Source organism: Maylandia zebra, linkage group LG3, assembly GCF_041146795.1.
Source record: "Maylandia zebra isolate NMK-2024a linkage group LG3, Mzebra_GT3a, whole genome shotgun sequence".
In the NCBI taxonomy this organism is placed as follows: domain Eukaryota; kingdom Metazoa; phylum Chordata; class Actinopteri; order Cichliformes; family Cichlidae; genus Maylandia; species Maylandia zebra.
Window position 1 is genome coordinate 3,747,536 of NC_135169.1, and position 27,892 is coordinate 3,775,427.

General features: G+C 44.4%; 1 protein-coding gene across 1 annotated transcript; it reads left to right on the top strand.

Moving 5' to 3' along the window:
- The first annotated feature begins 1,221 nt into the window (after positions 1–1,221).
- corin (corin, serine peptidase) lies at positions 1,222–27,492 on the top strand. Its single transcript, XM_004575724.3, has 24 exons — positions 1,222–1,348; positions 3,416–3,566; positions 6,811–7,119; positions 9,179–9,290; positions 9,513–9,617; positions 11,002–11,225; positions 12,280–12,393; positions 13,380–13,487; positions 14,336–14,446; positions 15,982–16,104; positions 16,600–16,707; positions 17,612–17,843; positions 17,949–18,091; positions 18,182–18,289; positions 18,391–18,504; positions 18,607–18,717; positions 19,068–19,191; positions 19,875–20,003; positions 20,261–20,310; positions 21,504–21,690; positions 21,768–21,930; positions 22,008–22,116; positions 23,321–23,454; positions 23,535–27,492. The coding sequence occupies exons 1-24, from the start codon at positions 1,286–1,288 to the stop codon at positions 23,715–23,717; spliced, it is 3,315 nt and encodes a 1,104-aa protein (XP_004575781.3). The 5' UTR covers positions 1,222–1,285; the 3' UTR covers positions 23,718–27,492.
- The last annotated feature ends 400 nt before the right edge of the window (positions 27,493–27,892 follow it).

Below are 27,892 nucleotides of genomic sequence, written 5' to 3' on the forward strand. Positions count from 1 at the left end.
TTAATGAAGCCTCAAGCTGCCTTGGGAAGTTGGAGGTGGTGAGAGAGGGACGTCGTGAGGCCAACGATGCGTCGTGCAACGAGCACACTCTCTCTGAACTTCCTGTTTCACTTAGTTTGAGCTGAATACCACAACCGATAAACTTGTGAAATCATTCAGACTTAATCAGGTCACTGAGTAAAGGAGCAGCGTTCAATAAGCACAAGTCTTTCTGTTCTCCAATCAGAAGGTTTGATGCACTTGTGTGCTGGCTTCAGTTCAGAAACAAAAACTATGTCCATCACTTTACACCAACCACCTTCTTTTTTTTGGTTAATGTTCTGACTTCCTGTGAGCCCCTCCTTGCTCGTTTGTAATCCCCCTTGTGTGACCTTTAAAACAAAGTTTCAGGAAACGCCCCTCTCACTGAAGCTTGATCATGGTGAATGTTTACAGAAGGAGGCGCTCCATCCATGGTTAAAAGCATTTCTTCCCCATCTGAGTTTGCAACAGCTGGTGACAAAATCACCACACAACAGATTTATCTGCAACATTGTAGTTACATTATAGAAGATCGTAACTATGACTACGACCATCAAAGTCATCAAAAAAGAAACATTATTACAAGTTAGCATCATGAATACGTTACATGTATGTTGTAAAGGGTGCGGTCAGACTTTTTTTTAGCATTTAAAACATTAAGCGAGCACAGACAGCCTCTGTGGGGTTCCACTCCTCACTGGTGGGTCACAGCTCTGAAAGACTCCTGGAAACGCCCCTGCTGTTGAAACTGGGGCACCTCTTAATACTCTTAATGCACCTGTTTACCTCCATCCTATGATAGTAAACTCCACCCATCTCATACTCTCTATGCTGCTTCTGTTTGTCTCCAGGGCAGACCCATCTCCACCCACCCATCCACCCTCTCCCTTCCACTTCCCCAGGTGTATGCAGATGTAACCAGAGAGTTCAGAGTCTGATTTGTGTTTGTATTCCTGACAGAACTTTCGGAGGTGTCTCGCACCCGTTGCGGGTCCCCCCTGCTGAGGAGCGCACATGTGCGGCAGCAGCTTTGAAGCTGGCGCTCAGGAGGCTCCGGCCCTGAACCTGAATCCAGGAGCTTTAATCCCACGTTAAGACCTCCTCACGTGGGCACGACCTGAGCTGTGTGACAGTAAACAGCGGAGGGGGAGGAGACGGGGTAGGGGCGGAGCCAGCGTGTCTCGTGCCCGGTTAGTTAGCGGAGCAGCTCGCGGGCAGCAGACAGAGGGATGGTCTCGCGCTCGGCGCTGGGCAGCAGCAGGTCATGTTGTCCGCGCGGCTGGAGACCTGCCCGCGTGTCACCTTCAGCGGAGCGGGAACTGCGGCGGTGAGTGCCCCCCTCGCTCTCTCTCTCTGTGTCCCCGCTGTCTGCGGAGCTCTCTCTACCTCTGTCCCCGCTTCTGCTGCTGTCCTTGGTGTCCGTCCTCTGTCCTCTCCGCCTCTCTGTGCTGCTGCTGCTGCTGCAGACTCTTCTTATTCTGCAACACTTCAAAGATATTTCAAGGCTTTAATCAGAGAAGCGTCAACAGAAAACTGACGCAAATATGTTTTTATTTCTGTTTTATTTCAGTCAAATCTCATTGAGTCATCTCTGTTTGAAACCTGTCACAGAAATAATTACAGATTTATTTTCTGTTTAAAAAAATCTATCAGCTGCTTACCAAAAAAGGTAAGCAGTAACATAAAAAAATGTTACTGTCACATTTGTGCAGAAGTCAGTGCACTTTTGTCTCCTGCAGTAACATTTACCCGAGGGCACAGGTGTGCTCAGGAGCATGAAGCATGTAGGAAACAGGATGTTGTTCCAGTATCTGACTTTTAATGTCGTGTAGTGATGTAGTGATGTCCGTCTGTGTAGAGTTTTCAGCGAATGTGAGCTCTGATGGTTATAAAACTGCACCCAGCTACACTTTCATTTCTTTATTAATAACTCTGATAAATTTAATTTCTTCTTAATAAACTTCATTTCTTTTCTCAATGACACCTTAGATTTGATCATGTTTGGGTGATTCGTGGATCTCTGTTTATTCATAAAGACTTTGATTTATTTTGATGTAAAATTTAAGAAGTCATATTAATTGTGGCTCCAGCTGAAGCTCCTCGGGTGGCTGACGCGTCTCCGTTTCTACAAGATGATCCAGAAAACAGCTGAAAGTTCACACACACGCTCAGCTCTCAGACCTGATGATGTGCACTCGTTTACCTGCTAAACACGGTCGTCGCCGTCCTCCTAATCAGTACATTTGTGATGTTTCGGAGACTAAATGATTACAAACTTAGTTATTAACAGATAGTTGTAGTGCTGGAAGAATTAGAGCAAGTTTAATAACTACGCCTAATAATTAAAATAATCACGTAGTGATTTACAAAACAAAACAAACAGTTATTATTTTTGACTCTTTTTCTTAAATAAAAACATTATTAAGATTAAGATATAATGATAATGTTGTAGAAAGCTGACATTTAAACTGTGTTTTCTTTATGTTGTGTGACAGTAAACTGGGTGTTTTTGATGATTTAAATATATCAGGCATCAGAAAATATCAGAACCAATAAATATGAACAGTTTTAAGAATTTACTTTATTAACCTCTTAAGCCCAACGCCCCCTGATACGGGGGCAAAATGCAGGAGATCAGGTAGGCTTGGGCTTAAGAGGTTGATGCCTGAGGATTGTGTGATTTCAGTTTCCCCAAGACATACGAACAGTAACCGACTGAAATAAATAAAATACAAATAAAATTACAAAATATATACAAATAGCTCAATTCTAAATATGTGTTGCAGAGATTAAATATATATGATTCACATCGTACTCCAAGCTGTTGTTATTCTGATCTTAATTTTACTCCTTACTTAATTTTACCCTTCAAAGTAAAAGTCCTCGCCTAAAAGTCCTAAAAGGTGTAAGATGTACATAACGTGCATGTTTGGTTTGTACTTTATTTAACCCAAATAGTGAGCTTCTTGTTATTGTCATGCAATAAAAAGAAAATGATCCAAGCTGCCGCTCTCACACACTCTTTCAGATGCACATGCACGGCAGACATTGTGGTAATGAATCAGCCAATCAGCACATTAGACAGAGCAGCTCCACAGAGAGAGAGGGTGGTGGAGTGAGCAGTATTTAAGGCGGGGGGCTGCTGTGTGGTGTCAGGTGTCGGCTCGTTGTCATATCTCTTCAAAAATAACTTCGGCGTGTCCAACGGAAACTCTGAGAGGGCAGAAACACCCCGAGCACCCACACCTCTGCTCTCTGTAAAAATAACCTTCAGTGGAAGAAGGGGCGGGGCTAAACAGACAGTATAGAGCCAGAAGCCTCCTCTTTTGTGCTCTAATAACCTGGATCCTGGTGTTTTATGAGTCCTCTGAATGTCTCTCTGTGTCCCACAAAGAATCTGGCTCGAGGACCCCAGGCGAGGATGGGCGGGGAGGCGTGTCCCCACAAGCTGGGCTCCACCAATCACCTTCGGCTTCTCCTCTACATCCTGATTCCCACCGTGAGCCTGCTGGCCGGCCTCCTGCTGCTCGTCCTGGTCCTCACTGGTAGAGACACACACACAAACACACAGTCTGGCTGATGACCTCTGAGGTCAGAGGTGTTCTCAGTGACCTGACAAAGACTCCACCTTCACTTTCAGTCTGGACACGACCCTGATATCACTCCATCCCCCTCGTTCTCTGTCCTCTAATCTCCACCCGTCCTTTGTCTCTTTCCTCCCTTTTCCCTTCTTTTTCCATCCCATTCACACCATCATTCCTTCTTTTTTATTTGGCTTTTATTTCATTATTTCTCTTTTTACGTTCCTCAGTTTAGTTTCCTCCCTGCTTTCCATCTTTCCCTCCGTCGCTGTTACGTCCTCCTTCTTTCCCCTGAGTCATCCTCCTTCTTCCTTCATCCCTCCTTTCTCTCGATGAAGAGGAGCTACAGAGGGATAAGGGGGGAATGATGGAGGCACGGAGAACAGACTGATGTGTGTAGGAGGAGAAGTGTGCATGTGTGTCACCATGACAGCAGGGAGTCCCTCAGCCAATCAGCATGAGGATCAGACTGAAAGGATTTCAAATATTTACGCAGGTAGTAAAAGAGACGCGGCAGCATCTGTCCATCCAGACCTTCACCATCTTCCTCCTCCTCCCCCAGCTATGGTCTTCACCTCCATCACCTTTTCAGCCTCCCCCCTCATCGTTTCTCTTCCTCCACTGGATTTTCCTTCCTTTCTTTATTTTCTCGTGTCTGCTTTGATGATTCATTTCTTTCTCAAATGTATTCAATTCAGTCTTATTTCTCTCTCTGAACACACACACACACACACACACACACACACAAATATCATAAACATTGTCTGAATGAATAAACTTTTTTAATTTACACTAACAGAAAATTTGAGAACTTATTTTCATTCTCCTCGCAGTGAGAGCTCCGCTCCTCTTTCTTCTTCGTTGGTTTCTTCTCCCTCTGCAGCTGTCTTTCTTTTGTCTTCTTCGCGACTCATTGCACACAGTGTGTGTGTGTGTGTGTGTGTGTGTGTGTGTGGCTTCTCTCCCCATTACACACTTAATGGTCTTTGCAGTGCCTCCTGCTTGCCTCCGTCTGTTTTCAGCTTTAATGTGAGGCTGTGAGTGAGAGCCTTCACATTCACTCTTCAGCAGTTTTTATTTCTCAGCCTCTGACTGAACGATGATCCACAGTCACACTGTGTGCACAGCACACCTGGCTCTCACTGTTGGATGGTGTTGTTGAGTCTCCACAAGCAGCAGCAGAAGGTTTCAGAGTGTTCTTCTGAGCTTTATCAAAAGCAGCAGCCCGCAGCCTCACATGTGTCCTCCTCAGGGGCGTGAAGTGAACTTTCTGCTGAGCGCAGCAGGAAACCAATCACACCGACAGCTTTTAGTACTCCTGGTTGTTGCAGATATCTGCTCCTGTATCTGCTGCAGGCGTGGGGGGAAGGAATCAGGCTGTTTTTTTAATCTAATCAACAAATAAAAAATGATAAGTTCAGTTTTAGTCAAATTAAAGTCAGCGTGAGAACATCAGCAGATAAAATCTGGTTAATTCATCTTCACTGCAGAGCTTTTCTCTGGTCCTTCACACCAGCTCACCGTCTAACAACCATATTTGTAGTTCGAGATCTACTGACCAATGATTTTGAAATGGCTCTGCTGCATGCAGGTAAACAGCCTGAGCACAGAGCAAATGAAGGAGGGCTTTCGGTAAATCGCAGTCTGAAAACCATCGACTATCATTTTTGGATCCATCCATCCTATTCAAGTTGTCACAGATCCGGCGGCAGGGTACACCTGGACAGGTCTGTCTGTCCCAGCGCTCCGTTTCTTGATTTCCTTCCTGAATTTCTTGTGGCATTCACTCTGATTAATGGCTCCAGCTGTGGGACTTACACTTTGGCACCAGTTTTATTTATTTATTTGATGGAAGTCAGGCGCCGCTTTGCTCAGTCAAACAGAGACCACTCACGTTCATTTTTGACTTATTGGCTGACCTGAGATCTGTGTCTGTAGGCAGAGCTTCAGTAGCTGTTTATCAGTAGCTATATTATTTATATACAGTGATGAGTGGCCTGTTTCATAGTCATGTGGTGTAGATTTCAGGGAGACACTTGGGACTCGTACCCACTGATATTTACAGCACACGCATTCGCCCACCCACTCCCCTCCTTACGCTGCAAAAAAACAACCTCCAAGTGCATGACTTATGTACGCAAACATGTTCCTTCACATACGCGAAGACGTCTCTGTCATAAACTGATGTAACAAACGTGCAAAATGAAAATTCCTCATTAGATTTGTTTGTTGTTTGAGCTGAGAGGAATCTCACACATGTCGGCAGTAATTCGCTGTGTAGTGTTTGAGGGGGTGAAGCCGATGATCTGTCAGTGACTCATTTGTAACATTTATACCAGAAATGCAAATATGAAACCCACGGCTGTGTGTGACAGAAAATATGTAAAAAGATTACCATGGTAACCAGCTCTGTCTGACACGGCTGTGCTGTCTCATTAATAGTTTTTTTTTTCTTTGCCAGAAATGTCAGGTTGTTCAAGTTCATAAAGACGGACGCGGCCGGGGACGAAAAACAGTGCTTTAAAAACTCTAAAGTAACAAAGGGAGGAAGAGAGGAAGGGGTGGGGTCCAAAATGCACCCAAACAACAGAGACTCACTGTGAGATCGACACTGTAAGATGTACTGTAACCACACACCAGCAGGGCGAGGGGCAACAAGGAAGTCTGTCAAGGCAATATTCAAGACAGGAAGAGAAAAAAGGCAGGAAGTGAAAACAGAGAAAGCCAAAGAGGACCTGACCTTCAAAATAAAAGAGAAATGAGACTCAAAAGCAGAGAGGGGAACACATTTATCAACTCAAAAGCTTCTTTTCCATTAAGAACTTGGGATTCCTGTCCCTTCATTTTGTGGAATTTTCCATTCTCGCCATAACTGAGAGTTTTGCTTCTGGGGTCCTTTATTGATGACACACCTGTAGAAAAGAGTCAGTGTGTTCATGGACGTTTAGGTTAAATGTGACCACGCCTGGAGAATACAGACATTTAGGTTTTTGTGAAAGGAGAGCACTTTTTAGCTTTTATATCTTCTAAATTATTAAATTGTCAAATTATTTCCTTAAAACTATTTGAAATGTGTGACACCACACAGCACTCATTCGTTCATGAACTGAAGCCTTAAAGCCACGCTCATGGACGTTCATGAGCGTGGCTCAGAATCATGCCTGAACCGCCTCCTATGATTGGCTGATACCTGTGTCTTCCTCTGCAGGTATATTTGGCAGCACTCACTTGGACCCCAGCCTCCTCCCCTCACCCAAACCCATCGCCGACAGCAACCCTGGTTACCACAGCAACAGCACAAGTGACCCCTACCCCTCCTCCTCATTCACGGTGGAAACCGTCACGTCTTCACCGCAGAACCGCAGTGAGAGCACACCTGCCGCCACCGGCGTTCCCCCGGTGACCTCTACTCAGGCTCCGCCCACTCAGCCATACACAACGCCCCCTGATTGGCTTGCTTCTGTGACATCGCTGAGCACCGCTTGGCCGAGCAGCACCGCCTCTGCACCCGACACAGGTATCAGGTGTGAGCAGGAAAGATGGAAGCAGCAGGGGGTTGTGGGAAACGTACGCAGCTTTTAAAAGACCTGAGTAATGCCAGGGCTAAGGATGAACTACAAATCCCACAGTCCTCTGCAGTCTGTGTCCTTCCTGCTATCTGTCTGTCTGTTGCTGTTGTTGTGTCCTTTCCCGTCAAACAGTAAAATCTTATTAGGCTCCATTAGTGTCGACTGGACGAGTTGATACCTGAGAGTAGCTGCAGAGGAGGAGCTGCATTCAGATCTACTGTCCTCTTCTCTCCTCTACTGACCTGATGGGCTGAGCGAGAGTGTGTGTGTGCATCTGTGCTGATAAATCGTTTGTTGGGTTGCTATTTTAAAATTCCCCTCGTCTCCGTCTCTCTCTGTTCCTCTGCTGTCCTTCAGTGTCTCTCTGTCTGTTCCCATGTATTAATGTGCAGTCGAGGTGAATGCTAATGAGCCTCAGTCTGTCCTGCGCTCTGATTGGACACTGGACACTCACCAGATTTGGTGGACGTTTGACCTCCTGCCCAGTTCGGCCACCTTGTTAAAAAAGGTCACGCTCCGTGATTAACCGACTCTCTGATGACTTAGATTTCTCCCACTGAGACAACAAGTTAGGCCCTGAAGGTGTCGGTGGTGTCACCTGGCTGTTTGTCCTGCTAATGCTAGCTACAAGTGTCTTCTTAAAGCACTGACATTGATACATCCAACTGTGGACAATCCAACCAATTACAGGCGAGGTTTAAACACAGAAAGACCTCAATTTACTGTCATTTGTTATTAGTTATTTGTTATCTTTCTAAGTTATTTGCCCCTAAAAATCTCAGAAGGATGATCTCACTTATCCTGGAAGGCATTAGTTTGGCCTACTATAAGCATCCATCCATCCAGACGCTCGCTTTGATTATAACCATAGTATTTAAAAATAAACACTGACATTCCATGAAAATCATGCAGGTGAAAAATACCAGTACAGTTTTGGTTAGATCAAACACGTATTAAGCACGGGTGCTCCCATTGGCTTTAGGTCAATCCAACCCACTGGCACAGTCAAAAGAATTCAACAGTTCCTGAATGCAAATGTTTCTGCATAGATTTTTCAGTGATATTAGGGTTATTATGGTAATCCCAAGTAGGGCGTCACATCCAACTCTTGGCAAATAACCCAGAGAAGAAAAAGCAAACAGCAAAACAAAACAATAAACAGACAGTAAAAACTCAAATGTCTGATAAAATGTCTGTTTCCTGTAGAGCTCCATCACACTCCCTCACTTTCAACCCAACCTTTGACTGCTGCAGCACCATGCCTGTGATACTGTAATGACCCGAATTTCACTGCTTTCAGGAACCATTGGAATTCTTTCAATTGACCACATGGTTCAGGAGTTACGGGAGCTACAGGTGTAAAAAATATAAACCACCTGTCTGACAGGTTAGATTTCAGAGGATTCAAATCTGATAACTGTGAGTTTCACCTGCTGGTTTTGGACTCAGTGTTGTTTGCCATCATTTTCACAAGATCAGCAAACTTTAGCCACCAGACGCTGCTCGTGCAATTAACTCCAGAGCAGCCATCAAAATTCTCCAGAAGACTCCAACAGAACAAACACAATCCAAGGGACCAGTTCAGGGACTCCAGTTAGCTGAGGTGAAGTCTAGCAGACAGCTAGGAGCAAAGAGTCTGTGACAGCTCTATGAAACAGTGAGGATACTAAGCCAGTAATAACCCATGTTTCTATCTAGAATTAGGTTTTTATGCCACTTCTCTCACACTAAGCACAGCTTCCATCTGGGTAACAAAACACAACAATGACAGTGGTATTGCTCAACGTCCACCAAACACATCACGCCATGGGCAACAATGAAGTGAAATATCACTAATAAAACAAAGATCTGTGAAAACCAAACATGCACCAAAAAGTTGTTGTTGAGAAGCATAAAATATTAGAAACTATAACATAAGCATGTTTTATAACGAGGCTGTAATGACGACAGCAGCCTGCAGGGGCAGCGTTCGGGGTTTGATCCTCGTGACCAGCTGTCTCTGTGCAGGTAGCTGTCAGCTGATCGTGGAGCCTCAGTGTCACATGTTGCCCTACAATCAGACGTGGCTGTCCTCCTCCGTCGCCGTGGTGAAGAGCTCAGAGGTCGACATGTTGCTAAGGTAACAGTTACTTCCACTAAAAGTCATTGAATTATCTACATACAGCTATTTCATACTGCAAAGAAGACAACACAATTAAAGGCATCACCTCAGGTTGTGTCATGTCAGGGTTTCATTGCTTTTAACATTTAAATGATCCAAACGATTCATCAGTGAATCGATGAGTAGATGAGTGTTAGCTGGGCTCCCGGCGGTGACTGAACGCCAGTGTGTGTGTTTCAGGTTCTTCAGCTACCTCAGCAGACTCTCATGCTACAGACACATCATGCTCTTTGGCTGCTCGCTGGCTCTGCCCGAGTGCATCGCAGCTGACAGCGCACACAACAGGTAACACACACACAAACCTACAGTCAGCTGTTTCCATACACAGACCTTACTTGGCCTATTTCACAGCCTCTCCAGTTTCCATATAAGCAGCTCGTTGGTGTGGAGTCGTCAGTGTCGACCTTTCTGGACTTGACCTGGGATTGAAGATTGATTGAAGAGTCTGATGTGAGCTGGAGGGCCGCTCTGACCAGACGACAAACATAAAAAACTAAAAAATATAGAAACTATTTATATTAAGAGAAAGGTGGTGAGAAAAAACAAGTCCTGCTGCACCGTGGAAGCTGTTTATTTGCCGTCTGCTTCTTCTCAATCCACAACATGTCCACCTATTTTAATCTGTCCAGAACTGAAGCTGATGTTTGCTCCTTTACTTGTTACCACAGATTGTCCCTTATATTATCTGTAAGCTTCTTTGCTGTGACTAGAAAAGCAGCCTGAACCCTGAGTGGAACTTTGAGAAGATTGAAATATGGTCTTATCTGTTTCTCAGATATCACAGTCGTCTCTGGACACTCATAAAACTCATAATTAGACAATTAGAGCTCAGTGTTAGGTTGCTGTTTGATCGCAGTGTCAAATGTTCTCATCAGCAACACTATCCAGCTGCTCTGCTGCTCAGGGTGAGGGGAGATCCCAGGGCATTAATAAACCGTCAGCGCGCTGCACGCTCAAACAGGTGGCGCCCTTATTATGTCTCAGTTTCAGCTTTTAGCACAGTGCCAGAGGCTCCAGGTGCGAACTCGGTCCAGAGTGAAACAGCGTTTCTTCTTCCCTGTCCTCGTTCCCTAGCATGCTGCTTTGTTCAAACAGCACGACAGCATGTTGGATTAGTTTCAGCGAATGTCCAGCTGCTGCTGACAACAACCAAACCATAGGAGGAAGCTACAGTCTGATAAGACACAGAATAAAGTGCATCTCTCCAAAGCTGTCAGGTGACCGTCAGGAATGTTGGAGGTACCAAAATGCTCAGGCCTTCTTTAAAAGCCTCACAGTGCCGAGCAGCTTCTTTCAGTTTACCTAAACCTTGAATCTCTAATGCGAATGTTGTCTTTCAGTTCCAGCACATTCAGCAAAGACTGAACTTTGTCTTCCTATAAAACACAAACAAGAACATGAAACTCAGCTGTTCACACAGTAAGTGGGACAGCAGCTGTATGTGTGTATATGGCTAATAATAACACCCTCACACCCTCCAAACTCAGAGGACACACACACACGCACACACGCACGCACACACACACACACACACGCACGCACGCACACACCTTCAGTGTCAGTGGTTTCAACTCCAGACGACCTCTGACAGGAGGATTATGGGACTTTTAATGTTTTAATGATGCTACCAGCTAACTGCTCCCTGACGTCCGCGTATGTGTGTGTGCAGGACGGTCGTGTTGCCCTGTGCGTCTTTCTGCGAGGCAGCGAGAGAAGGCTGCGAGCCAGTCCTACAGATGTTCAACGCCTCCTGGCCTGACTTCCTGCGCTGCTCCCAGTTCAGCAACACCACCTCTGCTTTGTCACCACCGTCATCACCATCATCACCTTCGCCAACAGGTCTCCTCACGTCACCTGCCTGCTATACACCGCGACAGATTAAAGGGAAACCCTGTGAGTACAAACCACACATAAAATCCTTCACTCAAAAACTGGAGCTCAGACCTCAGGGACCGCCAGTTGGAAAAATGAGCCAATCAGCTAATGTATTAGCTCAGATAATGTCATTAAAACATTCTAAAGGCTCCAAACTCAATCCAGAGTCCAGGTCAGGAACTCCAGTTAGCAGCTATCATCCACCTGACCCGTAATAGTACAAACTTTAAGCCTTAAACTTCTTAAAGGTGAATGAAATTTCCACCTGTTGTTATAATCGTTATCTACAGAGACCAGTTTTTGACCTATTTTTGTAGTAAACATGTTAATTTCTCCTATAAAGTTTTAAAATGGGAGTTTGTGGAAATGGACTTAGACAAGAATATGATTCGAATCTGAATAAAAGGTAGAGGACCAATGATAGAGCCTTGTGGAACTCCACAACCTGAAAACAGTCTGTGACGCCCTGTTCTCAGTTAATCTGCTGGTTACTGCACTGAGTAAAAATGATTTGGGTTTGAACGTTTTCAGGTGAGATCTTGAAGTCACCAGTAAATACAGTTTCCATTTATGCTAGCTATTACGATGCATGTAGCCAAAGTCTTTTTTCCACAAAGTCTCATGTATTCAAACTTGTACAACTTCCCCGTCTGTATATCTGTGAAACTCCGAGCTTCTAATAATGATACTGAGACATTAAAACTGCAGTAAAAACCAACACAGTCACACATTCGTGTCTTCGAACCAGCTTCAAACCACATCGTGCCAGCTTACAAAAACTGAGAGGCACACAACCTAAAGACATGGGAGTTAGCAAAACGTGGACATGATGTCAATTTTCACATCAACGTTGTTCACGAGGCAGTGCGAGTATAGAATGACCCTTACAGGCTTCCTTTACATCTGCATTCATATTTTTTGTCTCGGTCTCTCATTAAGTTATACTTCTGGTCGTGACTGAAAACAGTTTCTCTATTGGCCAAGTGGACATTAGAGGGACTGCAACTTTTTATACGTAATAAATATCGTTGTTGTACATCACTGCTGTACTCTCTCTCTGATTGGTTGGCAGCCGTATGTGGCGGGAAAGATCATTACTTGTGTGCGACTGGGATTTGCATCCCTCAGAAACTGGTGTGCAACGGCCACAACGACTGTGATGACTGGAGTGACGAAACACACTGTGGTGAGCGCACACACACACACACACACACACACACTGTATTGTGGTCTGTGTAAATAGCAGGAAACGTTTCAGCCCGTTGTCATGGTGTTCGCAGGTGATTGAGAGGATGACAGTGGTATGGTCGCTCTGTCACAGAAAGGTGGTCGCCATGGTAATATAAAGAATCTATAGGCAGCGACTATCAGAAAGGCAAAAGGGGAGAGAGAGAGAGTTTTGTCTTTGTCTTTTAATGTCTCTCTCCCTCTTTGTGACCCCAGCCTTCTTTTAACCAGCAGAGGTTTATGTGGCTGTAAAAGTCACACATGACAACGAATGAAGGAAGAACGACAAACAGCTATAAAGTGAGAAACCAACACAACAGGAAGAACTGAAGAGGACAGGAGGGAGAGGACGAGAAGATTAAACATGAGACAGTTTAACCAATATTCATCAGGTCTCCTGTGACGCGTTAGTTTGAAGTTCACATCCTTTATTTGGAGTCTTTACCTGTTTCACATTCCCTATGGAAATGTTATAACAGACAAACTGCAGGGGCACGAGAGAGCTGATTTCAAATCTACATCTTCTAGTATTTAGAACTATTTATAATTTTTAGGGTTTTAAGAGGTTAAAGACAAAAGAAAGTGCAAAAGAGGCCAGACTTAACCATTCATAAATGTGAAGAAAAGAAAAAGCAAAACAAAAACAGGGAGCCAGAAACAAAACAAGAGGAAACAAAATAAAGAAATCAGTCGAATGAACCACAGTGCTGCTGAAAAGCTTCAAGATTTGACAAAACAGGTTATTTAAAAGGTTTGTGGATTGTTAAAAAATGTTCCATTACATCTGTCTTCTGTTTTTTTACTCTGTGCTCTCTCAGGAACGTGATTATTATTATGAAGAAAAATAAATATCTAACATGAGATAAAGGAAAGCACGAGGAAAAGTGTAATGAAAAGAAAAAACACATGAAGAAGAAGTGCTGATCATGTCTCTCTCTCTATCAGTGTGTGCAGATGGCGAGTTTCACTGTAACACGGGTCGGTGTCTCTCGCCCGCTCTGGTGTGCGACGGCTATGACGACTGTGGAGACCTGAGTGATGAGCTCAACTGTGGTAAGACCATACACACACACACACACACACACACACACACACACACACACACACACACACACACACACACACACACACACACACACACACACATCCATCACAGAGTATCACACACTCAGGGTGACGCAGTTTGGCAGCTCGGGATCAGCTGTGAAATCAGAGAGAGGGGAAGTGTGGACCAGGGGAATCCACCACCTGTCCATCTGACACACACAGACACACACACACACAGAGACACATTTTTGTATCTCTGTGAGGACCCACGCTGAAAGCATCACCAGGCTCAGCTGAGATAAACAGTCTGAGATCGAAGCCAGTTATCATTCCTGCACTGAGGCAATGCAACATATCAGTCTAACTGCTAAATTACAGGAACGCCACAAAGCTGAATTCATTAAAAGTGGAGCTGCTCTGCTCATTTTTACCTTTGTATTTCTGTTCTTCATACACTACAGTAGCTTTACATGAGTTCAAAATCAACTTTTTAAAAAGTATTATTTTGGTCCTCTGTGCAGCCAGTCAGTTCATCCTCTGTCTCGAACAAACTTTAGCTCCTCTTTAAAGCCAGCTATCTTCTGATATCCCTCACCAGCAGAAGGATATAACAGTATCTAATCCCTCTCTGGGACACTAAAGATCCAGGATAGGGACAAAAGGGAGCACTTAGAGCATTAAATCAATCAAATTTCCGAGTCTCATCATTTCATATCGTGTCTTTGTATCCCTATCCTTTAAATAAAGGCTTTAACTGTAATGTTAAATGTTAATAGAAGATTAGCTCAGTCCAGACTCTGGAGGTCGTTCATGTTATTTATTTTATCTGAGTGTAGCTAATTGTATGTTTACAGTGTGTGATGTGGCCCGGGAGCACCGGTGTGGTGATGGGCGCTGCGTGTCCAGAGACTGGCTCTGCGATGGGGACCACGACTGTCTGGACAAGAGCGACGAACTCAACTGCTGTGAGTGACAGCTAGCTTAGCTTTGAGACATCAGTCATGTTTATAACTGGTGATTAATCTAAAGTTGTGTTCAAATCGATATTTAATTGATTAGGAAAATAGTAGCCATGGCAACTGCTGACTTTTTCCATAGACAGTGTTGGGAAGGTTACTTTTAAAATGTATTCCGTTACAGAATACAGAATACATGCCCCAAAATGTATTCTGTAACGTATTCCGTTACGTTACTCAATGACAGTAACGTATTCTGAATACTTTGGATTAGTTAATATATTATCATGCTTTTTACAACAACGTGAATGTACTATTGCTGTGTGATTTATTACTATTACTGAAGGTCCGCAACTCCGAACTGTAGTAAAGGGACCTCTGTCTAATACGGCGGGGTCCCTGTCGGCTCGTAGCCGAAAACTAGCTTTACTTTGTTGTGTGGGTCAACTTTTCTTGCGAGAGACAGAGAGAGGCGTTGAAAGGCTGCTCCAACAGAACTTATTGTTTTCGGAGGAAAACACGAACACGGTGTACAGTCGAGTCTTAATAGCTTACTTACAGCTGGGCTCGTCAGGCACTCTTCTTGGCTGCAGTGGTTATTATTATATTTACATGCTTCCAGCTCCCGTTTTTCCTCGATGACAACTCGTACCTTTCCACTCCCCCTTTTCTCCCTCCTCGCGCTCACAGACCCATAACGTGTATGGCAGTCCATTCTCCCTGCAACACGGACTACACTGCCCATGATGCTACATTCTTTAGAGCTATGCTTGTAGCATTCTGCCTGTTAGCTTAGCACAACAACAACAACAACGAAAAGGCGCTCTCTCACCCAGGAAACACACAGTCGCAGAGAGAGAGAGTGTCGCCCTGTAACCATGGCAACCGTAACGCTGCCGCCTGGAACAACAGAAGGTAGCTGTCAAACAAAACCCAAACAGTCCTGACCCGCGACAAAATGAAACAGGAAAGTACCGCTGTGTAATCCATTTATTTCAACAAAGTAACTGTATTCTGAATACCACCTTTATAAACGGTAACTGTAACGGAATACAGTTACTCATATTTTGTATTTTAAATACGTAACGGCGGTACATGTATTCCGTTACTCCCCAACACTGTCCATAGACAACCACAGAAGGATTTAAACTAAGAAATGAGAGGTTTAACTTCGCTCATAATTTAAACAACTTACTACTTACACTTTGTTTGCTACTGGTTGTTCCCATTTTCACAGCTCACTGAGCTCAGCAAAACTTTCCAGTGGTACACACTGCCCTCTGGTGGTGCTTTCATGTGGTGCACTACCAAAAAACAGCATCTTTGGATCAGTTAAAAGAAAAAAAATGGAACTGCAGCAGGAACAAATGTACATATAGATGAAAGGACTGAATAGTGAATGTGAAGAAAGCTTTAGTCTGCCTCACATGGTTTCCACTCCGAGGGAAACGTGACAACTTGTGAGCGCTCAGCTGATTTACTGCTGTGTCACGTGTTACTATAACTCATCAAAAATGACAGTAAGTGTGTGTGTGTGTTTGCAGCTTGTAAGAGTCAGGGTCTGCTGGAGTGCAGGAACGGTCAGTGCATTCCTTCCGCGTTTCGCTGCGACGGCGAGGACGACTGCAAAGATGGCAGCGATGAAGACAACTGCACCGTAGACCAGAGTGAGACTCTGTCTGTCATTAGAAGCAAAATCACACTAAAAGAAAGTTCAGACAAACTAACCTTTTGACCATAAAAGCTGTTATAAAAGACAGAAGATCATTCAGATGAACAAACATCTCACACATGACTTGGTAAATCTTAGATCCCTAATGACTAAGATAATAATTCATTTTCAAAGCTAATCACATCCTAATCGTCACCACAAGACAACACTTTTATTCATAAAGCAGCTTTCCTGCACAGAGGCAGATTCTTAAAACTTAAAACAAGTTACAGGAGCCAAACTGTTATATATACTGACTGTTCTTCAAGCTAGACACAGTTCATTAGCTATCAGGGCCTTTTTGATTGGTTTGACTCACTTTGTAAAGTCTCACCTTCTGCCTGCATGTCACCCTGTCCCAGCAATCCTCCTCTGTCACACATCTCCAACATCCTATTTCCAGTATTTCCACTATAGCGCCTTACCTGTGTGTGTGTGTGTGTGTGTCCAGGTCAGGGTGGATGTGTTCCCGGTCAGCCCAGCTGTATTGCCACTTCCTGTCAGCCCATGTGTGCTGGCGGCAACGCCGTGTGCGACCCACAAAGCAACAGCAGCTGCAGTGAGTCATCAACAAACTGTCCTCACAAAGATAAATCTGACAATGAGAAGCGTGTCACATTTAACCCTTTATCACCCAAGTATCATACCTGGATTTACTTTTTAATTTTGGCTGTAAAATTACAAAAAACTCATCTTTCAGTTTCCAGTTGAATTTTCTATTTAACCCAAAATGCGGAGTTACAGTAATGAGGTGCACAGATGGTAAAATGCAGGCGGTGATGCCTCTGTGTTCACACAGCAGCATCTTCTGAATCCAATATCCTAATCTGATACTGCGAATCGCCCAGTGAAGCTTGTGCCTGGTACATCTGTGAGGCTCCATTAATGCCGACCCATATCCTCATGTTTAGGAACAACATCTGCTTCATCCAGATGATGTTTTTTTGTTTTGTTTTTAAAGATTGTTTCAGCATGATGATGGCAAACAAATCATTTTGCTCATATTTCAAAAGCAGGTCTCTGTAGTAAAAGAGTCTGACTGTTAACCTGTCCTGTCTGCAGGTCAGACCTGCTATTGTCTGAAAACATCTGGAGCTTTATCAGATGAAAAACACAATAAAGGAAGTCCAGAGCTTTGAGCAGCTGGAATTCTGTATGAAGCAGAAACATTTAGCTCCTGAGGAAATGGTCTCATCAGTCCCCACACACTTAAAATCACATGTTCACATATTCCTACATGACTTTAAAAACATTCTGCACTGTGTGTTTCCTTCTTTTTACTTCTTAGCTTTTATTTTGACATTTTAAAGTAATTAGCTTCTAACTTACAGGCTGAAGTTGATTCATGCTTGGATGTATTTTAAACCTAAAAATGGAAGTTAGTCATGTCGTATGCATTATGTGGGTGACAGTGTGTAGGTTTCCCTCTCGTATTAGTCTTCACTCTGCGCTCTGTGTCCCAGCTCGCTGTGAGCCAATCAGCCTGGAGCTGTGTATGAATCTGCCCTACAACCTCACCAGCTTCCCCAACTACCTGGGTCACCTGTCCCAGAGAGAGAGCTCCGTGTCCTGGGAGTCCTCTCTGTTCCCCGCTTTGGTCCAGACCGGCTGCTACCAGTACCTAATGTTCTACGCCTGCACGCTGCTGGTACCAAAGTGTGACCCGGTCAGCCTGCAGAGGGTGCCGCCCTGCAGGTCAGCGCACAGTCAGCTAGTTAATCATCACTTTATTCCTCTGGAAGGTTTCAGATATCTTTCCTCTCCCCTTCTCTCACTCTGTCCTCACCTCTCGCCCTGCAGGTCGTTGTGTCGTAGTGCAAAGGAGAAGTGTGAGTCGGTGCTCAGCATTGTGGGATTGCAGTGGCCGGAAGACTCAGACTGCAGTCAGTTTCCAGAGGAGGGAGGAAACACAACCTGCCTGCTGCCAGAGGCCGGAGTCGACGGTACACTCCGTTTGTCCCGAAGACGGTCGCTGAAACTTTCTGCTCCTAAAACTAAAATCTTCTGTTTAATGTGTGTTTTCGTGGTGACAGAGTGCTCTCCGAGCCACTTCAAGTGCAGGTCAGGTCGCTGCGTGCTGGCAAGCAAACGCTGTGACGGACACCTGGACTGTGACGACCACAGCGACGAGGACAACTGCGGTGAGTCGTTTCAGAGTCATCGAGGCCGCCGCGGCCTCATCGAGACGAATGCTTCAGCAGTTTAGTGCAGCAGGTCATGATCTCACCTTTCTGTCTGTCAGGCTGCTCTGAGCGTGCTCTGTGGGAGTGTCCCGGCAGCACAGTCTGCATTAAAGCCAGCATGATCTGCGATGGGTTCCCAGACTGCCCCCAGCTGGTGGACGAGACCAACTGCTGTAAGACTCCCTGATGTTGATGTTATTATGTTTTGTTCTGCGCTGGGCCAACAATCCCCTTCCTGACTGTATTATTAATGATATCCATTCATATTTCCTCAGCGGTGTGCAGGGATAACGAGCTTTCCTGTAACAACCATCAGTGTGTCCATCGCACTCTGTGGTGTGATGGAAAGAAGCACTGCTCAGACAGCTCCGACGAATGGAACTGTGGTAGGATAGTCCCACTTTTAAAACGTTGGGTTGTTCTTTAATATGTTAACAGGGACACCTGAGTGCAGCTTTGGTCCTTCTACTTTTCATCCTGCAAAATCAATCTCTGTGTCTGCTTATTTAAACATTCACTAACTATTGATAATGATGAAACAGCAGAGAGTATTTGTAGTAGGAAGCTGTGTATCATCTGCGTGAAGTGAAGTTCAACATGATAAAGTTGCACAGGGAACATTTATTTACTGGTTTTAAAAAAAGGAATTTCGGACGTGACTTCTAAATATTTTACAGTATTTCATCTCTGATGAGTATTTACTATCCAAACATGCGCTGATCTGTTCTCTCTGCAGTGTCTCTGTCCGATCGATTGGGCTCTGTGCTGACGGTGTTTAAGACGGCGGCAGAGTATCAGGTCTGTGCAGATGAGTGGAACGACGAGCTGAGCGAACTGACCTGCAACCAGCTGGGACTAGGGTAAGGTTAGTAACACACGCACACGTTATTAAAGACTTTCTTCACATTCAAATATTTTTATTTATGATGTGGAGAGAAATGAGACGAGTCCCCAAAGTGTGAAGTAAAAACATCCAGTTGGACTTCCTGTCTTGTGTTTCCCCGCCTGGCTGACCAGCTCCTTGATATTCGTTCAGAATCTCACCTCCGACTCCAGCTGCATCATCCCGGACTGCAGCTGACAGGCTCAGACTGTCCTCTGCTCTGAAAATCAGTTTTGAGACGGCTCAGTTACTGCAGTTCAGAACAGTGGAGTTGGAGTCTGCCCTCGGGATGAGAAACTGACTGGAGACACGTTATTCTGAGGGAAACTCTAAATACATACACAAACCATCTAAAAGTAGTTTTTAGACGTGCACTGGAGGCATTGATCTTTGTAGACATTACCCAGAGGAGCTGGAGGTGAAAACAGATGTCTGACTCACAGATGGGCTTTATCCTGTCAGATTTATCCTTGTAAAAGTAATTATTTGTGGATTTATTCTGTGAGAATAGAGCAGGTAATTGTCAGGTGAATTCGGTGTTCTGTCTCGTGCACACTCCACCCAGACAGCTTCACTGACCTAAAGCAAACACATTGTTTCCTGCAGTGTGAGCATTTCTGAGTTTCTGATGGAATAAGCATATTGTGTTTGTCTCTGCAGGGTTCCCTCCTCTGTTTCCAGGGTGCCTGATCAGCCCGGCGTCCAAGGCCGTCGACGCTGGTTACACGTCCACCCCGAGTGGCACCAGAGGAACGGTTCTGCTCTGCAGGCCCGGCTGGAAAAGAGAAGGTAAGAAGCTTGTGGTGAGTCGGTCAAAGAGACCAAACTGAGGCTGATTTAATAAGAGGGCCTCAGTCCAGCACGGAGTCTGTCTGCCGGTCACTGATGTTAAAAACTGTCTGCAGTATCTGGGCTGAGCCCATCAGGCAGGAAACAGGACACCTGTTCAGGCAGGATGTTGTCTTACCTGGCTGTTTTGAAGAATCACTGTGAGCTGGTGTCGCGGTGATGTGTTTATAACAGATGTTTCTCTGTCTGTCCTGCAGTCATGCGTGTCACTCCAGGCAGAGAGTTTCAGTCCTGTGTACCAGAGAAGGTAAACCTTCTTCTTTTATCCCTTACTTACTGATTTCTCTCAAATCAGTGTGTTTGTAGAAGCATGTTAAAGTGGACGTGTTTAACCTTTCCCTCATAGTCTTGCTCTGGTGGTGGATGCTCATAAAATAATTATGAGGTCAATAATGGTTTTTTTTCTGCTCTAGCTCTGCATGATGTCACAGAGAGCATCTATATCGTTATCTCTGATGTTCCAGCCATTCAGGGTTTGACTTGTAAAGGATGGAGCTAAAAATGCCTGTTTTTAAGGGGCTGCGCAAAGGCCGAGTGTGAGATAAAGAAGTGTGATTTTGAAGCTACTGTAGTTGAGTTGAAGAGTCAAACGGAGGTACTTTGTATGAGCAGGAGTAGATCAGCACTGTCACTCCTCCTGCTACCAACAGATGGAGCTCAAATTTAAAAGTTTAATCTCAAAAACTGTCAAAGCAGCCACATTCAGCGCTACAGTCACTTATACACCGTTATGTATGAGGCCCAGCTGTTGATGCTGATCAACAGCTGGACCTGCACTCAAGGTTTCAGTGTAGTTTGGTATTTTGGAGTTCAGACGTCCAGCTGCTGTCTGACTGATGTTGACTGTCAGATTCCAGAGATGGTCACCTTCTGACCAATTATACTGCGTTCTCTGTCACAACCTGCATGTTGTCTGTAGGTTGACTGAAGCAGACATAACAATTATAGACTGTATAAATCACAGCGTGATGCAGAGGCCTCGTCATTTTAAAGCCTTTACCTTATAACTGTATGGCTGCCACCATATTGGAGCCTGAAGTGACGATCTGTTAGTACAATTAACCACACACCAGGTATATCAATATTATTATTATCATCATTATTATTATTATTTATCAGATAATTGCATTAAAAATGCTTCAAAAAGGCTCCAACTGTACAAACACAGCTCAGGAACTCAAGTCGCCGTCCTGCTGTCAGCCAAAGAGGCCACGCCCCCATGAATATAACTTTAATAATTAACATGGCATCAGAGACCAAAGCCGTTTTCTGTATTAGGCTGTAAACATGTTTGTTTCTGGTGTAAAGTGGACATTTAACACGGGAGTCTATGTGGGCTGTTGCCCTTTTGGAGCCTCAAGTGGACGTTGGAGGAACTGCAGGTTGCTGGTTGGCTGGCTCATCATAAACAAATCCACTTTGTCTCTTTGTTGCCGTCAGAGTGCGGTCTACGCCAGGCGGTGGGCCTTCACCCTCACAGGAAGAAGCGGATTCTGGGTGGCCGGGTGTCCCGGCGGGGGGCGTGGCCCTGGCAGTGCTCGCTGCAGAGCGGTCAGAGCGGACACGTCTGCGGCTGCGTCCTCATCGCCCGGAAGTGGGCTCTGACAGTCGCGCACTGCTTCGAGGGGTAAGTCTTCAGGATGTGTCGTCAGTGAGCCACATTTTATTTTAACCTCACACACTAACGGTGTGTGTGTGTCACAGGAGAGAGAGTGCAGACCTGTGGAAGGTGGTGCTGGGCATTAACAACCTGGACCACCCAGGAGCTCACAGTCAGAGCCGAGGGGTGCGCTCCATCATCGTACACCCGCGCTACAACCGGGCGGTGGTGGACTACGACATCAGTATAGTGGAGCTGGACTCTGAGGTCAGAGCGTGCTGCTGCACAGGATCGAGTATCAGCTGTAATCGCACTGGACTGATGAGGCGTGTTAATGTTTGCAGATTGAGGAGACGACCTTCGTCAGACCGGTGTGTCTTCCTCAGCCGGGCCAGCTGCCTTTACCCGACTCCTACTGTTACATCACCGGCTGGGGTCACATGGGCAACAGGAGTGAGTACATACACACTTCAGTCTTTGGCCGTATCCCACTCCTAACCTTAGACTAAACTCGCTTTTTGTACTTATAGCACAAGTAGGCACGCACACATCTTTCAATCATTTTTTGTCTACCAGAGTTTTATTCTCGTCACGTAGAGTCGGTGCATTTAGACTTTGCAGAGTCCTGCTCTCTGTCTTCATCTGCTGGTTGGAAAAACATCAGGCCGGCAGCTCTTTTTGAAAGCAGAAAGAATGAGCCGAGTCAGAGAGGCTCTGCTCTCGTTATTCAGATTCACTCTGAGAGAGAGTGGATGTAACTCACTTTCTCATGCTGCTCTGTGCTCAAGCGCTCTAAATCTAGACTCCATCCCCGCGAAAGTTACATAAACTTGAAATCATGCAGCTTGGTTTGAAACTACAAAGCTTTCTCCTGCTTGTAAAGTTGTAACTGATGTTTCATTAAACTCTCAAACTAGTTTCATTCATTTCAGATTAGCTAGCAGTTAAGCAAGAAGACTCTTCGCGTAGCTTACCAAAGATATTGTGTGGATTGAAATGTGACGAGCTCGGAGCGCGTCTGGTCTCACTGTTGCACCCACACATGTGTCACAGGACCGACGCCGATCCTGGGAATGCTCCAGGCGTGGCCGGGTCGCGTGGCCGGGTCGCGTTCCAGCTCCGATGCAGCTGCTGCAGCTGGTTGTTTCCACTCAGGAAAATATTCGAGATTCCACCAGATACACACCAGCGTGTTTCAGAAGGGTCACACAGGTGGCTCCAAAAATAACACCAAGTCTATCGTTTTTATTCTATTTTCACCTCAGTCTCCATAATCATAATCATAATCTGCCTTTTCACTCAATTTAAGTGCTCAAGACGCTTTCTACTCCACGTCTCAATCACCTAATCATGCACTCATGCAGTGATTTTATGTACGCCTAGGCAGCTTTTACATTTACACACTTAGACACCAGTGGATGCATCAGGGGCAACTCGGAGTTCATTTTTATGTCCAAGGACACTTGGAACTAACAAAACGACATAAAAGACGTGCTCTTGTTAGTCGCCAAGAGCGTCCTCCGTGTGAAAACAGCGCTCATTCCTTCTGATCTTTGAGCTTTAATGTCCTGTGAAAGGAAAGCTCAGAGTACTTCGAGAGCCTTAGCGCTCTTATTATATTTAAAGCCTCCTCTTCATCCTGTGTGTTTGTGTGCAGTGCCCTTTAAACTGCAGGAAGGCGAGGTCCGGATCATCTCTCTGTCTCAGTGTCAGTCCTACTTCGACATGAAGACCATCACTCCCAGAATGCTTTGTGCCGGCTATGAAGCTGGAACCGTCGACTCCTGCATGGTAACATCTGCACCAGTCCAGCATGAAGTACCGAGGCCACACAGTTTCTCAGTGTGTGTGTGTTTAACGTGTGTGTTCAGGGTGACAGCGGCGGCCCACTGGTGTGTGAGGAGAGCAGCGGTCGCTGGACGCTGTTCGGCCTGACGTCGTGGGGCAGCGTGTGCTTCAGTAAAGTGCTCGGACCCGGGGTTTACAGCAACGTCACGCACTTCACCCCCTGGATCCAACAGCAGATCTACATCCACACATACCTGACCGACTGACACATACGCTCACTCACCTGACACTTCCTGCTCCAAGCTCTCATTCATTCCAGAAGGAAGTGATGTCATCATCAGCCACAACACACGTTCAGTTCCTTAACCTGTGCCTATACTGATAGCCTTCAGACGCTGTGTGAGCAGCAGCTGATGTTGTCGGTGATTGAAAGTTACATCCATACAATCAGTCACTGAACTCTGACCTTATTGTTTTTATTACTCGACACATTCAAACCTACAAACATCACAGAAACAAAAACATAACCTCTGTGACGGTTAACCAACGCTCAGTGCTTCATGCTGGACTTTATACTAAGATACTTTTAAATTATGTAGTTCGAACCAACCATTGAACTTCCTGGGGCTGAGAAAACGACGAAGCGTCAAAGACGGCAGTTCCTCTGCTGGGCTTCATCTCAGCTAACTGAAGTCACAGAAAACACCCAGGACACTTTCACTTTTCAATTCAATTTATTTCAGTTCAACTTTATTTATATAGAACCAAATCACAACAACAGATACATCAAGATGCTTTATATTGTAAGGTAAACAGTAAAGTCTGTTTAAACTCTGGTTAAACTCCATCATGAGACATTCAGCAGTGGTTTCATTTCACAGCTTTTTGCTTCTGTCACAAACTACACTATCCTCACACAGACCTAACAACTGCTCAAAGAAGTGTATCCCCAGATCAGCTGGTGAGTGGTTACTGGAGTTGGATGGGTGAAACTGGTTAAAAAGATGCTGCTCAAAACCTCTAGTTTGACCAGTTCAATCAGTCCAAGCCAAACAGATTGCAAAGGTTGCATCGAAGCTTGTCTGCAACTGCTCGCCAAGCAGAAGGAAAACATAGAAGTGTGATGTTTGACGTGCAGTCGGCAAGTAGTTGCAGGTTGGAGGTTGCGAACCAGCCTCCAGCCCTGTGTGAGAGAGGACTTAGAGCAGTAGTTCAAACTCAACATTGTGATGTTCATGTGTATCAGATGGCACATGGTCTGTTTCCAAGAACTCCATAAACTACTTGTTCAAACTTTAAATCAGCATTAAAGCAGAAAAACTCCATTTCACAGTCATTTTCTCCGGCTACTTTGCCGGAAATACTCCTCAAGGTTTCTGAAGAACATTGTCTTAAGGAGGAGCTAAAACAGCTTGTTTCAGACATGGCCCAGTATAAGTTAAAGAAGGATTATTATAAAGTGTGACTCATGCACAGCTACTCTAGAAACATCAAGGAATACAAATATGGAGCTGGAAATGAGCAGGATAGATTCACTTACTTACCTAACTCATTAATCCCTATTTTAAAAATTATTTAATAACAGCAATTAACAGATTAATGATAGTTTTGCAGCTGTGATACAAAATTGTGTTTGTGCTAAACATCCTGTAAGCAGAAGCTAAATCTGCTATTTCAGAGAAGATTGAGGACTGTTTCCCGGACTGTAGCTGTGAAACCGAACATTTTAATGATATTAAGGCGTTTAGCGCTGAAGCTGCTAAAACAGACCAGCCGAGCACTCATTTTCCCACAATGCTTCACTCTATAGTGCCTAGCAGTAAAAAAAAAAGAAACAAAACAAAAACAAAAAAAATTTGTTACTTGTACAATGTCGTACTGTACGTGTGTGTGTGAGTGTAAGCTGCTGTGTGAGCGTCAGAAAGTGCTTCAAACCACACTGGCAATTTATATCAGGCAACTTTGATGGTCAACATGTAACTTTGTTCTCGCAGCTGCTAGTTACATTTATTTTCTTTCAGACAGAAACCTCTAACTGACCCCCCCGACCCCAGTCGTGCTGTATAATGGCACATGAAGATGTAACACAAGCTTTATTTTTGTATATAGCATACACCGATGTAGTTTTAAGCCGTGTTTATTCATGTTTGTTTACGATAATGAAAAATGTCTTCAGAGGTGAAGTTAGAACAATGCAGATCATTAGCCTTTAAAGTTTCTGGCTTACAGATATATCGTTAGTAACGTAAACAGTTAATAACACGCTTATTATAAATGATAAATCAGGGGACTTGAAGTAAAGTTTTACCCAGTTTTTATCTAAAAGTAACCTAAATGTTCATCAAAGTGGATAAAGCGCAAAAAAGCAAATATTTAAACTGCCTGTGAAGTATAACTTTAACGTATTGCTAATGTGGAAACATTAGTGTTAATCCAAATGTTAACATAAGACATATGAGCTTTATCTCATGTATCAGACGGTCAGACTGTAGTTTAAAGCTAGCAGACTCACTAACACAAACGATTAACTGCCAAATTAGCGCCAGCTAGAGTACGAAGCACAAATGTAGCACAGTATAGAGCGTTTAATGATGTGTTTTCATAGCGTTAGCACTAAGCTACATTAGCTTTTGCTGTGTATTTACAAGCCGTTTAGGTCCAACTGTTCAACAGTAACAGTTTTCACACCGTAGCTGAACTAGAAGGAGGAAAAAAGATATTAAGACTTCATTAAAACTCACAACAGACGGTTTGTTTGCAGTTTACGTGTTCTGACGGCGTTTTTTTAGATGACTCTTCAAACATGGAGAGGGTTGTGGGAAAAAAGGTTGAATTTTCTTTGTTGCAGTACTCCGAGTGATCACTGGGGTGTTGCCTCTATTTACATACACATGTTTACCACATTTATGCTTTAAGCTAACTGCCTCACACTGAATTCACTGAAATATTAATGGTAACTGTTTTTGTTTGTTTTGTTTGCCTCATATGTGTGACAAAAATACTCACACAGACAGCAAAGAAGCATCAATACAACAGAGTAAAACCCTGACTCATACTGAGGCCTCAGTCACACAGGCCTAGAGACACTCAGCAACCTCTGGTCACAGGGGGAAACGTGTATTCCTCAATCGGTTGACAAGTGGTTGCTAGCTGTTGCCAGGTGAAATCAGTCACAACAAAGGTGAACCACCAAAAATCTCCACGTGATGGTTGGTTGTTAGCAGTTTGCAGTGACTCCTCCTAATTTGTCTGCAAGACATCTTCTCATTTTTCCCTGGCACACAGTGGTTGCCCGGTGGTTGCCAACCAGTCTCTAGGCCTTGTGACTGGAGCCTTAGACTTCTGGGAGATCTGGTGGAGCTAGTGGACATGCAGGCGGTGATTCCTGTTTTTCTCCACCAGAGGCTCCAAAAGGCTGAATGCTGGTCATAATACACCCTGCAGTTATCTGGGCTTTTGTTTCAGAAAGCAGGTTTAGTGAAAACTCTGAGTTTGTTAAACCTGAGACGTAAGTTTAAAACAAAGGTGGAAATGTTTCACTCATCGTGTCCACTAATGAATAATTGGAGGCTGTGAATTTGTTTCACTTGGCGAGATCAACATTTTAGCACTTCTCCCCATTTTGACTCCCTGTTAACCCAGTGGAAGAGTTGCCCAACGAATTGCCCCGTTGACCTTCTGTGCTGAGGTCGGACTCACATCCAGAACATTCCAAGTTGCTGCTGCTGATGTTGTTTTGTGTGTTTGGTTTTTTAAGAGTATTTTTCTACAGCGTTTTGTATGTCATGCTTCTTACACAGGGCTGTTAGTGTGTGTGTGTGTGTGTGTGTGAGCACACAGTCACATGTAAGGACTGTGTGTTTGTTTCTTCCTGATTTAGCTGTTATGACTTTGTTATCATGATGATGATGATGAGTAATGTTTGATTATATGGATTCAAATGCTTTATGGACAGACTGTAGCCTTTAATGTTTGTGTAAACAGTGAATATTTGGTTTATATCATCTTGTATCACACTAATAAACTTATACACACACTCTCTCCTCTGTGTGTGTTTGACCTAAAGTGCTCTAAACGCAAGTCATGAAAGGTTTGTCGAGGGTTATGTTTAGATTAAGTAATGTGCGACTGCATATGTGACTCACGGCGTGTCTGCAGAGGCGTCACGTCTCTTTCCACTTCCTCTAGTCCAGAAAAAGAGATAAATAATGGAGATGTTGAGTGTCAGAAGTATCTTTAGATGGAGATTAAATAGAATGTGCTCAGACTGGAGAACTGTGCTCTGGTAATAATAAAAAGCCTTAAAAACACACTGGTTTAGTTAAAGACGAGCACCGTCCCAATAGGCTTGCTACACAAACAGGTGCACATTTTTATCAATTGTGCTTCCTTCAAAAGCTGCCTGGAGTTAGTTGTCTGGGTTGTAGAGGGTCCCTTCCCC